An 18127-nucleotide genomic window follows, 5' to 3' on the forward strand; every position below is an offset into this window, starting at 1 on the left:
CAGGATGCAGTGCGGCGTAGCTGCAGAACTGTGTGTTTACCACGTCCTGTACAGCACTGGGAGGCCCAGAGAGTGGGGGATAATATGGGACTGTAAAAGTTTAGGAGCCAGTCCTGTAAGCTCTATGTGAGCTGCGGGCATGGGTACTGCACAGCTGGGGCTTCCCCCGGTGCACAGGGAGAGGCCGCCTCCCCGCCCGCTGCCTTAGCCAGCGCCTCCGCCGCCGACCTAGCTGCAGAGTCGTCATCAACACCTTCCTCCCGCCATCTTTTATCATGCTGGCTTTGATATCTGGCTCCTGCCGTTTTTTTTCCTTATCGCCTGACTACCTGCCTTTGCTGCCCGCAACCCCTCATTACCTGGCCTGAGGATGAAATTAAGGGATTTTAAGTCATCGGGACATCTGGCGGATTACGAATGGAAAGAAATGCCTTGGCATGGCGGAATTAGTTTTTCCTCTTTGAGAAGAGGACAGAGAAACCCAACTATTATGGCCACGCCGTCTCTACACTGGTTTCCCCTTACGTACCTCCCCCGGCCTGTGGCATTGAGGTAGGGCAGCTGTAATGCTCTTCTTGTGAGCCCCCCCCCCCCCCAGGTGGGTCCTGCACTGCCATGTGAGGCTGTGTTTCTTGTGGTTGGGCAGGCGGTGGCAAAGTAGATGTGGGAGTTCCTGGAAATTCAAATAGAACGCAAGAATTTCACTTGTGTTTCATTCCTTTAAATGCACGTGGTTTTGAATCACTAATGTGCTTTTTTCAATGTAAATAGTCTGCATTTATTTTTGTGTAGGCTGCAGTTGTACTGGATTGTTTCACAGAGCAGATTTAGGTTACGTCAGTATTTCAAATAATAACGAAAAAATAAACTCTTGCATTCAGCCATGCCAAATTACATTAAAATGTCAGCAATTAATTTGGAGATATTCAGCTCACGGAAACAAGAGATTTAGATGTTCTTGGCAAGACTTCTGAAGCAGAGTGGTTTTTATGGCTGTAATTGCACAACTTTTAAAAGGCAATCACTTGATGAGCTTTAATGGTGTACGTGTTGATGCTGAAGGCTTTCCAAGATGGCGTTCCAGGTCAGCCGATGGCTCAAAATGGCCACTGAAATTTGGAGGGACAACGGCTGTGGGTCCTCCACCGTGCTGGCACCTGTAGAGGTTGCTATACTGTGAGTCAAATTATTTGATCTTAACAGATTCCATGTTTTAAGCCTGGAAGCCAGCGTGTAACTGCGATTGTATTACATGTGCACAGCAGCGTCCAATCCTGCCTCCATGCCGCTGATATTAGGAGACTTGTGCCGTCATGGATCTTTCACTCGCTCTGGTGTCCCATGGTGCCTTGCAGGTCACCAGGAAAGAGGAGCACACACTTGAAACAGAGATAAACAAACAAAGTTGATTGCCCTGGAAATAGAATACCACAGGCTAGTAATGCTGAAAAAAAATTCATTTAGATTTTTTTTTTTTTTTAAGTCTTCCCTGAAGAACAAAAGGTGTTTTGAAGAAAACAGGAGACATTTTGGCTACAGAGTAAAACGATATGTGAGCTGCGCCTGGTAAAAGCAAATATGATACACTGATTATTTTATACTTTTGCATATTTGCTGAAACAGCAAATATGTAAAAGTATTTTTAAAGTGACATTTTTTAAAAGTAAAATTTTTTTATTTTAGAGTAAAGTAAAGAGTTATAAGTTATCTTTGCAAAAGTGAGAAATTTATAGAGAATGTAATTATATGTCCTTCTATAGCCACAGTATTCCAGCTTTGATGAACTGCAAACTCACTCACGGGGTCTAAAGTCTTCAGAGGGGAAGCACCGATGAGTTGACTGATCACTGGAGGTATAAACCACAAAATGTAGCCAATGTCCTGCTGGCCCACCCCATGATATTTCCTAGAAGGCTTTACGATCGACTCTGCTTAAAGCTTTAAGCAGTCACAGGAATAGCTATCTTTATCTGCCTGACCTGGACAGACCTTTAGAAAAAGTCCCAAATCTAGTTTTCCTTTCTGCACCTCTCCAATGCCCCCCAGAATTCCTTGAGCTGCATGTAAATGACTTTATCTGATCTCTCTCTATCTGTGTGTTTGGCTATGTATCATTCGTCTATGGCCTGGCTCTCTGTCTCCACTGAGATTGATTTGGCTTGGCCAGTGTTCTCAGTGGGTCCCAGTTTGCCTGCTCACGGCCAGTCATATCTCATGGCCTTTAGTCTGAGCAAACCCTTTGTTATTCTGGGTGTCTGTTTGGTAGCTCCCCCTGTAAAGCTGAAATCTGTCTATAATTTTCCAGCCGCTGCCCCTCGATTAAAAGCCAGTAAATTGACTTAACAGTTACACCTTCTCAAAGCGTTATCATTTCTGCATGCAACAAGACCCCTCTCACACTGCACCTCAGGCATGAAAGGGGGTTAACAAAAGTTCACTGTCTGGTGGCAGTCTGTTTTTTTTCTACTAAATGTTGTTTCATTAAACTTTGGCAAAACAGATTTTAAAAAACGCATCAAACTCGATGTGAGGAGGTGTCTGTTGTTTCTTTGAGCCGGGGCTAATTTTTCACTGATCAACTGATGCCATTTGACAGCACAAACCTTGTTCTCGCTGCTGTGACCTGCACTGGAATTCGATGGATTTACAGCTTGTTGGACCCTCTAATCAAGTGATCAGGGCCACTCAGGAGACAGATGGAGCTGCACTCAGACTCTCCCTACTTAGGACTTGTTTTTCCATCAGATCGTAACTTTGAGTTCTTAGTCGACTGAGATATGTACCTTACTTGTAGGTGTAATGGTTGAGTTGCACCCCTATTATTATTTAAATATTTTTTAAAAACCCATCCAGGGCATAGAGGACCATGATATTGGCAATTTGTTGAACCGCAGTATTGCAGAAAGACATGAAAGGGGTTGCTCTCTGCTAAAGGCTTCTTTCTTCTCTCTCACCTTCAGTGTCCCTCTGCCATTTAAATTAAGGACCCCGGTGGTACAAGAGCACAAAGCATTGAAAATACTGATTTCTGACCGTCTAGCCTCTTCTCAGTAACATTAACAAAGAAAAAATGGCACCAAAATACAAGGAGCAAAATTAACTTCAAAAACAGTCCAAATTAAGATCTGTGAAAGAATGCATCCAGTCCATCCATTATCTATCCAGGAATCCGTTTATTCCTGGTCTGGGTCTGTGGCTGGGGGTGGGGGGGTTGGGGGGGGTTGGAGCCTATCCCAGCATGCCTTGGCTGAGAGGCAGGAATACTCCCTGGATTATTTCAATTGTCAGAGAGTATTGCCATAATAGGAGTATGGCTGGAGTAATAGTGTGCATGTAAATGGACCCTGTGAGAATTTGGAGGAATATGTGCCTTATTATGTTCAAGCTCCATCACCTTGCTAGAATTTCTTTTCTAATTGGATCTAAGGGTATGGATTAAATTATGAAGGGCCTTTTACCTGTTACAGTAATAATCTTACCCCTTTCATCTCTCAAGCATTGTTGCTTGTTTTTTAATTCTTTGAATGACAGACATGGAACTTACTGTGACATTCTGTTGTTAACATACGCTGTAATCAGAATTTTCTGAAAACATGCTAGTTACTAATAGTCAGTAAGTTCTGTTTTGTTGCAGCTACATTGTCCTTTAATTTGGTTTATTTACTAAAAGTTGTGTGGCTTCCAGGCCCTAGGTTGAGCCTGCCAAGGTCAAGTCCCTGTAATTTTGTGTGGGTGAAAAGGGGCTTTGGCTCAGCCACTGCTGTTTGCAGAAGTGAGTGGCCCACGGAGGATGGGTTGGAGTGGCTGTCACGGCGAGGGCCGAGGCCCATTGTGAGTGGGGTCGCCACGGGAGCACAGTGTCGTAGGGCTGGGGCCGCGCCTCGCCTCTTTGTTGGGATGAATGCAGGAGTGTTGGTGGGCAGGCCGAACAAACAGACTACACAAGCTGTAAAAGTCATTAGTGTTTTACTGGCCGGCTGTCTGCTTCTCCCAGTCCCTCCCCAGCATGCAGAAGCCATCAGAGGGGTCGGCGGGCCTTGACCCTGCCCACTCTGAGGGATGTGGCAGCGGGGATGGTGTCCCTGTGCCAGGGAAGGGTCAAGGAATGAATAATGGACTGTTTTCAAAGCAATCCCAGGTCAGTGAGGGTGTGAGCTTTTACTTAACATCTCCATTTAAAGTTTAAGCTTTTATAAACTGGAGTGGGAAATGGCTGGAAAAAAACACTTCGGTTTTAGTAGAAAATAGAAAACGGTTGATAAAATGATATATTTCCTGAAGAATGCACATTATAAACTCACGTTGTTTATGGATTTGAAGGCTGTGCCGACAGCGAGCAAGAATTATAGTAATGCGCTGTGCTTTTTTTGCTTAAATATAAGGTCACCAGTGTATATGATTTAATGTATGAACTGCCTGGGAAAGAAAGAGGGGAGGAAAAAAGCAATGGATCTGGGGATGAATCAAAGACATTTACCCCTCCTTCAGTGATGTGGAAGGACTATGCAATTATTTCCTCAATAGTGACAGTGTTTCTGGAGGGGCTGGAGCAGACAGTTAGACATTCCTCTCTTCTAATTTATGGGCTGCTGTGTTTAAGTCAGAGATTCTTTGAGCTGAGTAATCTTGACTAATACACTTTAAAGTGCAGGAACAGATTGTCTAAAAGCCTCACAAGCCAATATCTTTCCCCACCCTCCAAACCTCACCTTCTCCCTATTTATCTCTGTTACTTTCTCACTCTCACACACACACACACACATACACACATGCACACATCCTCACATGCGCGCACGCACACACGCGTGCATGGACGCACCTCCCCTTTTACTTTCATTACTGGTCACTGGAGACTTGATAAAACAGTCTGAGCAGCGGGGGAGTGGAGGGATTTTGGAAGGGGGGTGGCGGGCCTCTGTGTATTGTCAGCAGTGGCTGCTTCAAAAGAGTGCATAATGTAGACAGGATCAACTTCAGAGCCGAAATTCCAGATGTGGAGAATCATATGTATTGAAATGCACTGCTGGTGTTTGGAGCCAGAATGGAGATCAACTGTGAGCAAGTAATGCAAGTCATATAGAACTGGACTGGACGTACTCTTCAGATAATAATTTGCAAAATGCACATTTCTGCTAATTGTTGCATTGCACTCATATGGTTGCTGTTAGTTTGTTTGATAGAGTATCCTACAATTACTGTTTATAAAATTGTGAATATTTGGTGTTTGTGGGGGAAACCACATAAAATTATTAAATATGGCAGAAGGGTTTTGATGCAAAGGATGAAGGTAAATTGAAGTTTTTATTCTAATTTCACTGAATGATAGCAGATAGGGAAACAATTGGCGCTGATCCTCGAATTAACCCCAGAATAATTCACAGAGCAGAAAAGAATATAATTTGATCAGTGAGCACACCGTAATTTTGAAATGTTCGATGTTTGCTTTGCTGTTGCTGTGTTTCTGCATTCTCCATGCATGGCAAAATGTGGGGGGTCAGTTGCACTCTAGCAAAAATAGGTAGAGTATCTGATACCCCACACACGTGACCCAGTAGACCTTTCCTTAAATCTCTTTGTTATATTTCTGGATAGAAATGTGATCTGTAAAATAAGGTTATAACATAATGTGATCTTGTTACTCTCTTTGACTGGCAATCTGAAAGTTTGCCAATACAGGGTTCCATTGTCCATTCACTAAAAATTTAGTTACTCTAGGGAGCGTTTTTGGTAAAAATATGCGCTGGCAGCTGCTATATAATCAGACACAGCCCAGCCTCATAATTATTCATGATTATGTTTTATCAATCAATTGGAATGATTATGTGACAAAATGTCACCTTGGCAATGTTCCCAGTGGAAGCCATAATATGTAGCCTAATTCCTTTTGAATTCATAATCTGTTGGTCGTGGTTTTCTCTAAGTGGCCAGTCTGCAAAAAGAAATCCAACTCTTGGAAACCAATAAACCTGCCTTGGAAGAGAACCACGTTAAAAAGAAATCTATTAGATAGCAAATGTATCCTAGGCTACGTTTTCAGAAGAGAAAATCTAATCTGTTTCCATAGAGACAAATATTGGACAATATGATATTGTGATGAGAACATTTGATCCACGTAATTTAGGCACACGATACTATCGGTGAGGCAGAATATTATTGTAAACATGTTCCATATGGGAACAGACGCAGTCCCCAACCTTCCTTTCCTTTCCGTTCCATCCCTTCTTTTTCTTTTCTTCCTTGTTGTTGTTTTATTAAGGAACAAAACCTTTTGACTCCTGAACGTTTCAATTGAACATAGCATTTGATCTTATCGGGGCTCTGACAGTCTATCCTGGGGGGGGGGAGGGTGAGAGGGCAAGCCGGAGCTCACATGTGTCCCCAATTACTGAGATGTAAATGAAACGGCGCAGATTTAGTGTGAGGTGCCTAGCCACAGACAGGAATAAAGGAGCTAATCAGGCCCAGATCCCGCTCCAGTCTGAGGAAGCTTCCTCTAGCTGGAGGCCAGTATTGGTTACCTGTATGTTATTAACAATTTAAAACATCACCCTCGCAGCACTGCCCAGGCCCTGGCATATTGATGAAGAGCAAAGAATAGGAACAATATGTTGCCGCACAGCAGCAAAATATTACATGCGGAATGTATTTTATCTCAGCAAGCCGGGAGATTTCACTGCAAGCCCTTACAGGAAATGAGGTAATACAATAGAGATCTTTGTGTGTCTACTGCCTGTCTTTCTCTCTCTCTCTCTCATCTGGGTTAGACCTTGTGAGAACTAATGCGTCGGTTTACAAAGAGTTTACAGGGTGCTTGGGTTGTTCAGTTGGGGTTGAGGGGAGTTTGTACTACCTCGACCGGAGTTTATGGGAGGTGACGGGCAACCATCTCAGGTCTGGTGCTGGGGGCCTCAGCTCTCAGAATTGTTGAAACACCTGCGGCTGTTATGCCACGATATCTGAAAACCGACATACTGGAATCTGCTGTTCACAAACTGTTAAGCCCTCCTAAACTGGAATGTGCACAAACGGCTAATGCTGGGCTTTTCAGTAGACTGCTTCATGGGACCAGTGTGTTTCTCTGGCCCTGGTCTCTCATCGCATTGAATCCATCTTGCCCTAACCATTTCCAGTCCATTTCCATCGTCTCACCTGATACTTCCATCATGTTCACTCCACAGAAATACTGCATTGTGTAAGGTGCTTCCCAAAGTCCATACAACCTTTTGTTCAGGCCTTTTTCCTCTGGTAGAATTGAGTGTTACAAATTTTTATTTAATAAAAAAAACAAGTCAGAAGTTAGTAAAACTCAATTTATTGCGTATGAAGATGGGCCATTCATCATTCAGGTCGACCCTTAAAGAAGATGCTAAATGTGCGATGGAGCCTCAGTCTGTTGTTTCAGTGTGTTTTTCCTTCCTCAACTGGTCCATCCGTCAGACCAGGGCTCCGCGCTACGCTTTGTCTTTTGGCAGACTTTTCATTTGTGTGGTAACTGCAGACTCTTTGACCCAGTCCTCCCCGAGGGGTGCTTCTCCTTCATACATTTGGGGAGAGTCCAATCCGCACTGGGCCGGTGACAGATGATTGTTCCCCCCAATTTAATCGAAAGTTCACCTTCTCCTTTGAGTAAACCCATTGCAAACTCATATGTGCCGTTAGGGAAAATCTCTGCCTTTTCCTTTCCTTGGAAGATGTTTTGCATCTTTCTTACTTCACCAGAAAATGCACATTTAATGTGCAAAGACAGCAAGGGAAATGGCTCGTTTTCCTTGTTCAATCATGTTTAAATTAGTTTTCCTTAAATGGTGATTAATATTTTAAGTGTATAGTCATACAGAACATGTATAGAAGGTTATATGCAGTTCCTGGCCCCTGTGGACCATGTACTACAACAAGTACATTAACTTAATATAAACACAAATAGTGGGCTATCTATATATGTTGACCAGAACACATTTCTAGTTGGTCAAAAAGGGTGTTTCTGTAACTGGCATTAAAATAATACAGAATGTATTTTACATCAAATTAAAAAAGCAACATTTTTTGTGTGTTACTATTAAAAAATTAAAAATTCAAGGGTCATACATCATTAGCTATAAAACTCATTTCTCACTCTGCAATTCAGAGTATAACAGGTTTTCAAAGTTTATTTGCACTTGTCTTTTTTATTTGCTCTTTTGTCCCCAAAATGGAACATACTGGAATGCTGGCACTTATTTTCCTAACCTGCAGTGGGATTATAATGAAGGGACCATTTGTGTGATTGACAGGAAAGCATGCAAGATATAGCCAAAACCTCAGATGTCTCTGGCTCAGTCTGCTGTTCTGACTAAAAGTGTTGGAAGGCTGCGGAAGAATAAAAGTACAAATAAAAGTCATATTCTTTTCTGGAAACTTAAAGGAATCCCGTCTGTTCCATTTCATCTCACAAACCATGGCCGTTACCACATCAAGCAGACACAGGGTCAGATGACCAACCCATATATCACAGTGTCTTTAAAGAGGAATGAGAAAAATGTCCAAATGTGTCGCAGTCATGCAGAGAGGTAGTCACTTAGTCCGCACACATCACCCAGGCCACTCACTGCAACGTATAATTGGAATTATTCATTAGAATATCAAGTAGTAGAGATAAATGACAATTAAAAATGAGAGTCATGAAAATAATTATATTTGGTGTATGAATGTGCATGCTATGTAGTATTCTTTTACGATGCAGGAGAATCACTGTGTGCCCAAGCCAATTTATGCTCAATGAGGCCCAATGTAGGCTGCTTTGTGTTCGGCTGCATGTGCTGTGGCATGGTCTTTCTGCAGCCTTGCCTAAGCTGGGAACATTAAGAAGAGAGGGTTGAGCCAAGATGTAGCATGTGGGGGGTGGGGTGTGTTGGGGTGGTGGTGAAAAGCAGTGAATACACATACCACTGTCACTCTGGGTTCCATTAAATGTCTATGTGCTCTGAAGACTTCCATCATTCCTAAAAGTTAGAATGTCCATTAACAGAACAAAATATTTAATATTTAATATAAAAATATTTGATATTTGAGGCCCAGGTCAGAACACTTCAATGAAATTCCCATCCAATCAACCCTGCTGCTTCTCTTGTTAAATATCCCCAAAGTATGGGATGTAGAAGTTTTTAATGTGCCATTCTGTGGCCTTCTGGTTTTAGAGTTAGCGCACTTCACTTCTACCAGAGTCACATGCTCACCGAGGGGCAAGCGGAGTGGCGTCTGTGCGACGATAAACAGGGTTTCAGCGCACCGTGAGTCTGGCATGCAGTGCTCAGTTTCACCGGCCTGTCAGAGTAATGAATGAGTTTTACAGTGGGTGGTAACATGTCTGAATTTTGGAATATTCCCTAAATCCAGCATAATCCCAGCTGCCGAAAGACTGTAAACCATTAAACCGAGTGCCATTAAATGGTAAAACGATATCAAATCTTTGACATACTATATGTCTGCACAAGCAGTACCCCTTCAAATGGCACCAGAAATAATGTAAGCACTTTTCACTGCATGCGTGCATTGGCTTTATGTAATGCAATAACATCTTCTGTTTTGCTACATTAATTGCTAGACCTAATATAAATATATTGAATTTAAGAAATGCCAAGGTTGTACAAACTCTTATGCAGGAGATAAAAACCCTGTAGTATATGTGACTGATCACTGAGTAAATACATTGTAAGACAAATTGCTTGAAATAGCCAACAGAAGAGCTACAAGAGAAGAGCTGATGGACTGAATTGGTTAAAGCCATTACTTCTTGACATGATTACCTCACTTCACATGGTTTCTTGAGTTTAAATTGTCAGCTGATTTTAGAGTGAAAACCACAAACCTGCTGACCCACTTTACAAGGAACATAGGTTACATTGCAGTGAGGAGGCAGTTTCAGTAGTTCCTGTTTGCCTGGACTAAGAGATGGGTTGGATAGGTGGTAAGGAAGTGGTGGATTCTTTTGATGTTGTAAAGGAAGAATCTGCATGCCCAGCATACCACTGTTATATTCTCAGAGAGGGACAGTTTGTTGTCCAGTTGCACTGAAATTCCTAGAGGATGAAGAGTGGAATGACACTATGCTGCCATTCATCCAGGTGAGCAAAAGGTCAAGTAGGGGGCCCAGACTTGGCTGGGAAAATTTTCATCTCAGTTTTAGCCAAGTTGAGCTTCAGGTGGTGGTTTACTGGTTTGCTTGAGATGTGTTATAGGTAAGCTGAGATGCATGTCAGAGTGAGAAAATGTGTGGAGCGTAGCAGTGGTAAGACAGGCCATGGGAGGAGATAAAAGAACAAAGCAACGTAGGGTTGCTGACCTCTGCTGTAGAGGAACATTCAATGCTGGAGACTGTAGTCAATGAGCATTGGCATAGTAGAATATGATGCCATAAAGCCTGTGGTCTGTGAGTCCACTGTGCTGTGTCACTTATTGAATGCAAAAAGCAACCAGTCTGTATTTCTAGCATTTGCACCTAAAGTCATCCATCATTTTAACGACCCATGTGTTCCAGGTTAAGGTATGCCCCGATCTGAGTCTGTTCTTATTTCCCACCAGGACTAGAGGTCTTTCTGGCATTTGTTGTGTTGATCCAAAAGTTACCCCGTTTGACATCCTCCAGTGGTCTCCCGCTCCTGCGGTTCACTGACCAGCCCTGCCTGGTTCTCAGCACTGCTGTACAAGCCTATCGTGTTACCGTTGTGCTCATTGAGAAAGGGGGCTTGTTCTCACAGGGCTGAGGCAAACTCAGATGGAGATCAGTGTCCCTCTGATTGTTTGACCCCTCATTTGGACCTGGTCACCACACAGATGAGTGGTCAAGTACAAGCGTGATCTCTTTCCCTGCCCTTACCAACTTCCTTCCTCAGAAGTGGGAATGTTGTGGGTTCCTCTTTGATTTCTTTATTCCATTCGCCTGACTCTGCAGCAATTACTCAGAGTCGTTCTGGCCAACTGGCTTTGCATTTATTCACATAAGGACAAAGACAGTGGGGCAAATGGCAGGCCAAGATAAACTACTTGATGCAAACTGGGATCTCAGCCGACCACAAAATGTTTACGACCAAATTCATCAGTCTTGGTTCCCCCACCCTTCCCCCACATGAAAAGTTTTTATTCTCATAAGTACTTCTCTCGCCAGGATCATAGTTTCCATTTGTAGTGGGGTTCTTGGGGTAATTGCTTTAATAATTCATTAAGGCGGTTTGTACTGTACTGTTGGATCAGCTCTTGTTACACACCATCACTGGAGCAGTTTTTTTTTGTATTTCACTTTACTTTTTGAGTCATTTTTCCCGCACGGTATACTACGGCAAGTCTTCTCCTTTCTGAAGGTTTATGCCAGTTGTTTGGGTTAACAAAAAACCAACCTCCTCTTTAATAGTGATGACCTACTTAGATAATTTTTGCAGGATACTATACAATTTGTAAAGTCCTATAAAAGTATGAAGCTAACAAAATAGAATCAAGCCCTAATAACAGTTTAGTCAATGTCAAATCAGCACATGAAAGAGGTAAACTTTCTCATTAAATCAAGCATGAGCTTCCCATACATGAGCTTCCCATACATACCCATGTAAGTGAAATAAAATCAGTTCTTGATATTGCACACGTTAAAGACACATGAGGGGAATGTTTCTGGATTGCGATTGAAGGATTATCCATGTCAAATAGTGTACCTTCTCTGTAGCTTTATTAAAAGCATTTGAATGTACTTAGCCTGTAACCTTTCATATGCAATTATCCATTATTTCATCCTATCAAGTTGTTTCATAATATTGTTGTGCCAAAAAGTCTTAAGTCATTGCCTAATAATTTTTCAGTAGGTCAGCTTAAGATGATGTCATCTGTTCTGATGGAAATACAATGTTATTAGACAGATATGGTTGCTGCCCATAATGTGATATAGGCTTATGTGAAGGACTAACAGGCCTACTGGGTGAAAATATTGTACATATGTTTAGTATGGTTTTAGCATACTTTCTCTATTGTGTATCTGTGTAGCCTAATTATGTCCAGTATGATCAGAACAAATGGTCTTCTAAATTGAGCAGGCTGCCTTGTTTCATCTATAGCAGACACTGTGACCATCCTATTTTAGGACATTGTTAACAAATGGTACTAATAAAACAGACTTTGTTGCAGGAAAGAATTAGAATGCTAATCTCAAAATTACCCTGCAATTTTCAAGATATTTCTTGATTGTGTAATGATGGGTTAGCTGACAGATGTTTGCTAATTGTAGAGAAATGCTTCTCATCTGTTTTGATATTCAACTGGCATTCCTCCACAAAATTGTTCCATCCCTTCCCAGAGTGACTTCAATGTTCTAGTCTTTACCTAGATTCCCTCAATGTTGTCAGTGGTCCATGACATTCCTCTACAAATAAATGTACTGACTGTAAGCCTGCCAGTAAGACTTCTTCTTCCTCCATCACTAGCGCATCTTAGGAATCGAATGTTGCCTGTGAATTTAAAACAACCTTTTTTTTGCAGTAGACACCTGGGACCCCAATTAGGTCTTCCAATAGAGTAATTGGAAATTAATAAACAAGTGCATGGAGGGCCATAAAAGGTAATACATGTAAGTTGCTGTAATTAATCAAGACTAGAATAACAGTTAGCCTGGCCAACTTTCTGTGCTGGTTTAATGTTCAACAGTATTTAAGCAGGTCTTTTAAAATAAATTCAAGCCGATCATCTATGGAATTTTTCATTATGAGGGCATATAATATATGAGTTTATCGCCTGCTCTGCTGAACATTTTTATGCAATTGGAAGTAATTTGTCTGTTGACATTTGCACTGCATTGTTTTCATTGGATCTTGATGCTGTTTTCTGAAAGCATATTGCTGCGCTACGTGACGTGCCTTAGCATACGGGCCCTGTAGGCACTTCGCTCTGGCTGTGCTGTAAGGCCCGGTTTTCCACACCATGTGACTCCACTGCTCCCCACAGCTGGAGAGCAGTGGGGTAAGAAGTGACATACTCTTTCATCAGGATATTAATGTAATGATCGTTTACACATAGCTCCACTCCCCAATGGCTCCCAGCGAGTGTTCGGCCACCTGTTCATAAACAGCTGCACAGACTTCAGTTAGCTACAGCATGAGACCTCCCTCCGCCCTGCACTGCATGCATCAATAGAGCCCAGTGATCTGTGCTTCATAAATCATCTGTATTAGAGATGGACAAGCTTCCTGTCCAGGGGACATACTTGAGGCATCCAAGCTGGCTCATGTTTCCATGTTATAGATCAGTGGCAGAACAAGGGACCCCCACAACACAGCAGGGCCATTATGTCTTCACGTTCAAACAGGTGGCAGCTCATTCCCAACCAATTAGTGTTCCTTGTTTTCTAACACGCTGCCTGTTTTACAGGAGATTAACACCTAATTAACACAGTCACACCTCTCTCCAGCGCTCATTCTGGCCACTTAAATCACCATTTTCTGCTTACATCAGCCCTGCTCTGTTTTATGTCTGGTGGTGTGTCCTTGTATGGTGGTCTGACTGTCTTCACATAGACAGTCACATTGGCATTCTGTTGCAGAGCGAGAGTTGTGTTTATGGTGGAAATATTAGATTTCCGCAGAGAGTTTACCTTTTTATAAGGATGACTGTAGCTGGGCACATTAAAGTAGACATCAATTTAAACTTCTTCTCGAGCCTGAAATCATTGTGCAGTTATGTAATTAGACATGGAGGGAGGAAAAAGGGAACGGTATCCCTTTCTCCAAATTTCTCTGCTTTTGAAAATAAACAGTCTGCTTAATGAAATCAGGTGTGCGTCACAGCTCTCCTGTGCGTGCAGCTACACTGCACACTCGAGTTTGGCTGTTCCTGTGCAGCTCATTGGTGTTAATTAGCACCAGGGGATAAGAAGGGAATAGCCATGTGCTCCACTACACCAGAGAAAGCCCACTGCTGTCAGCACTGACAATTTATTCCCTTACCAAGGATAACCTGCACAAGTGCAGAATGATATATTGCTCCGTTGATTTTTGTTGTGGATGGGTTTTTGGCTTTCATGTGAGGGAATCAAGAGCCAGATACAGACAAACAAGCATTCTCTGTTAGCCCCTATGCTCTGATCAGACACAACAGCTACTAAAAGCACACAGCCCAGCCTGCAGCTGTGCAAGACCCAATGTTGTTACTTTCAGGCACTGAATATGTATTGTCTGCTATTGCAAAGATGACAAAAATAATTTTAGGCTGTGTTTTCACTGGCAGCATCTCATGGATTCAAACCTAAACTGAGAACAGTCATTAATAAGAGAGGAAGATATACTGCAGGTCTGCTTCAAGGATATGCTGTTCGTAATCAAATAATCTTTTGGCCCTTTCATGTGAAACATTGCTGGAGTGACCTGCAGCCTCATCATAAGCCTGTGTTCCCGCTTACAGGAACTGACTTTCCCCCTGACCCTAGTGTGGTGGCCACTTCTACCTGGAACATCTCAGATGAAGCAGAAAAAGGTAAATGTTTTGAACATGCATTTGTTTGTTTTGTTCGGGTTTGCTCTGTATGAAAACATTCTTAAGGCTACATAATCTGATGGGGGCAGGATGGTTAGTGTATATTATGTCTACAGAACAAGTTTCATTTTGATTTACAGTTCAGACAGGATTCATGTTTATGAAAGAGGGTATGACTATCAGCATGCGTCATTGTCAAGCCAAGATTGTTGACGAATAAGGCTCATTATTTTTCATTTGTATTTCCGTTACTTGCCAACATTGTGTCTGCGCTCTCTTTGCTCAAAAATGTGTCGTCTACAGTTATGAAGTTTAGCACTTTTCCGTGGCACTCCAGGAAACGATAGTCGATATCGAATCTGCTTGTCACATGTAACACTGAACAAACTAAACTGACTAAATCCAACAAATGAATTTCAAGTGTATTGCAAGGGCATGCACGCACACACACACACCCACACCATGCTACTTGAAAAGAATTGAAGACGTTGGAGTTTTACTTTATCCACTAAGTAAAAACATTCTCATGGTGTTTTGTTAGCCATACACTGGTCATATTTCTTTCCTCCCTCTTGCTTTGGGATTATGATACCCGTATTGGCTATAATTAACTTCTGACTCAGTTCAACCATTTCATGTAGAAAAAGACCAAAGGTTTAGCATGGAAATGCATTAAGTTCCATTAGATTCCATTGTTCCTTTTTTACTTTATATTCCTTTGTTCTACTCCACATTGTGATTCCTCCATTGGTTGAGTCTAAATTCCATTGCAACAAAAAGAAGAATAATTGAGGCTAATTTACTCAATTGCAATATTACATAAATACCAGAGAAACAGTGGTTTAAATTTCAGTGGGATTTGGTTTCCTACCATTAAAGCAGTAAATAGTCCACGTAAAGTAAAGCGAAGAATAGACATTTTGTACAAATGCTGGCAGGTCAACAGATATAACTTTTCATCTTGCATTCGTTGATGAACTCAGAAATATTCCAAAAACACTCCTGTAACTGTTGTTGCTATTAAATGTAATTAGGGGCTGCAGCAGAGCGTGCATGGATGCTGCTCTGTGCCATTGTTCCCTTTTTAGAGGCTGTCCAACACAAGCAGTTTAGAGGTTAGAAGATCAGCAGGTCAGATCAAGTGTTTCATTGTTTCAGCTGCAAATTCTCTTGATGTTTAATTGAATGTGCTCGTGGAGGTCCGTGTCAGAGGGCTGAAATAGGGCAGGGAGGGAGGGAGGGAGGGAGGGAGGGAAGTAGACGACTGGACCTCTGTGCTCCTAAATAAAAAGCATGACTTGGAGAAATAGCGATATTATTTAAAGGCACATTATAATTTTTTTTAGGAAGTAGTGTTAAACCCTCCATGCAGTGGAGCCAAACTGTGAGAATTCATTAACCTTTTAAAGTGGTGAAAGTTCCTGGGCATCTCTTACAAAGGTTTCTTCCAGAAACTCGACTTCTGGAAGTGATCAGATCCCATACCCACAGGGATCCTTATGCCTCTGATTTAATTCCATGAAAAGCATCAGTGTTGGTTCAATCACATGCTGCTGTCAAAAGGAGGAGGAATAAAATGCTATGATGCATGACTTTAAATAGCCATGTTTTCAATTTCCCTTCTCCCTGGAGACAATAGACTCATTTGAAGCAATTGTTAAGAGTTCTGACTACTATTCAGAAATGAATTACTTGGCATTTTCTTCTTTCTTATCGCAATAATCTGCTGACACAATATCTTTTGCTATTCTTTTTATAATGTTTTAAACTTTCTTTCTTACTGTAGAGGTTACACTTTTATATTATTTTATAAAAGGTTTGCAGTGGTCGAAGGCAAAAGCCCTTTTCATGACCGTTACACAACTGTTTCTCACTTTAGCGTGTACTGCTACTGATAAATTGCTCCTTCTTTTGGCATCAAGAATAACAGCCGCTGTTCAGCATTCAACCAACCGGACGTCTTGGCACAGTCAATTCCACACATTTTTGCAGACTCGTGGGGAATTATAACAGAAGGCCGTGTGCCCAGTGAGTCTTTAGGCACTCAATTAATCCAGCATGATGCATGCCTTTGACACCTGGGCCAATGCCTGAAATGGTTAAATAGTCACGGTAAAGTTTTATATCTTTCTGACACACTGGCACGCCAAGACTGTACCATGATGATAAGCAGCTCCACTACATTACATTTTTGCTATCCGTTTTGACATACCAAAAACAACAGTGTAGAACCTTTATGTCAACCTCCAGCATACAAAGAGCCATCTATCCTGAGGAATGGCTGAAGTATCATTCCCATGTCAAACTCTCCCAGTAATGCTGTCATTTCATTATCAGGTTAGTGCTGCAAATCAACTCTAGGGACTTGTTAAATAAACAGCCGCAGGACAAGAAGGGGGCAGGACACGTACATCCTAAATTCGTTATTTTGAGAGGGAAGCGTGTGTTTAAATGGTCTGTTGAGCAGCCTGAACATTCAGCTAATTCAATAATATCCGTTGTTCCTCCTTTTTTTTAGGAATTGCTCTGTATATTGTTCTAACAATGTGAGTCGGTGTTTGGTTTATGGGGATTAAGATATTTCGAGGAAGTATTAGCTTGAAAAGCAAAGCACCCTTTCCTTCAGGTCACCCTTAGACATAGACCTGCTCTAGACTGATGGGAGGTAGGCCCACACTAACACAGCTCTATGTGGCTTTGTTGAGTCTGCCATGAGCATGCAGGGGAGTAGGGCACATACCGAGACACGCACCATGACATCTGTGAGGGACCAGACTCCTTCCCAAAGGAACCCCAACCATTTATTGTCTTTTCATTATTTTGAGTTTGGAAATGAGTGCACGGGGTCAGAGAACCTAAGGCCTCTGGTAAACCACACAGGAACAGTGAAACCAATCATTTATTAAACTCCCTCTCACTGGATGTCTGAAGACCAAAGGCAAATAAGTTTCAGAAAATTTTATGACACAGGTGGGATTAGTGTAGCTAAGAGTAACTTATTTATGTTACAGCAACTCCGATGTAATATAATTACACAAATGTTGTGCAATAGGTTGTGCACTGGAGTGTTCTTTTACACCATGATTAAAGTGCTATTGTTCAATCCTGGAATTAGAACAGAACTTTTGTCACACCTTAGGTTGCACTGGCAGGAATGTAAAGAATCCTCTAATAACAGGATTTATTGTTAGTGTAATAAACTGCCCATTGTTGATACTCAAAAAGGGTTAACGTGCTAATCCTTTGGTCTGCTTCAGTGTGCTCAAACCTTTGTAGTCCAATGCAAATAGTGATGAGCTGACGATGCTGCATAAATATTTCGTTTCAATGTGAATAAAAGGCCAAGAACTTTATATGAAGCTTTTCTGGTCACATTCATCTTGCAGTACTTAATTGAATTTCTTTTATAGTACATTCATAATTATTGTGATTCATGAATCCATTGAATTCTGTGTACGCGGGTGTCCTGCACATAGCTGTGGGTACAGTAGCCCCTGTTACCCTAGGGGGTACAGCTTATTGTATGTTTTCATTCATTTTGTCTCTTAAAGTCACATCCCTCACTTTCCATTATGGTTTGCAGACCAGCTTCTTTCATTTGAGGTACCTCTGAGCATTTAGGACTTTATAGTCAGGATTGTATACA

The 18127-nt window shown here is 41.8% G+C and overlaps 1 protein-coding gene across 2 annotated transcripts in view; it reads left to right on the forward strand.

The window, feature by feature from the left end:
• The window catches only part of ror1 (receptor tyrosine kinase-like orphan receptor 1), an 87365-nt gene that overhangs the window by 42707 nt on the left and 26531 nt on the right, over positions 1-18127 (forward strand). Inside the window, exons 1-2 of one of the 2 annotated variants that reach the window (XM_035412674.1) lie at positions 4103-4138; positions 14410-14481. Coding sequence is in view for 1 of the 2 variants with exons in the window: in XM_035412673.1 (XP_035268564.1) it covers positions 14410-14481 (72 nt within the window). In the remaining variant the exon portion in view is untranslated. Of the gene's footprint in view, positions 1-4102; positions 4139-14409; positions 14482-18127 lie in introns of those variants that run through there. The other variant, XM_035412673.1, reaches the window with a different exon arrangement.

The sequence above is a fragment of the Anguilla anguilla genome, chromosome 4 (genome assembly GCF_013347855.1).
Source record: "Anguilla anguilla isolate fAngAng1 chromosome 4, fAngAng1.pri, whole genome shotgun sequence".
NCBI lineage: Eukaryota > Metazoa > Chordata > Actinopteri > Anguilliformes > Anguillidae > Anguilla > Anguilla anguilla.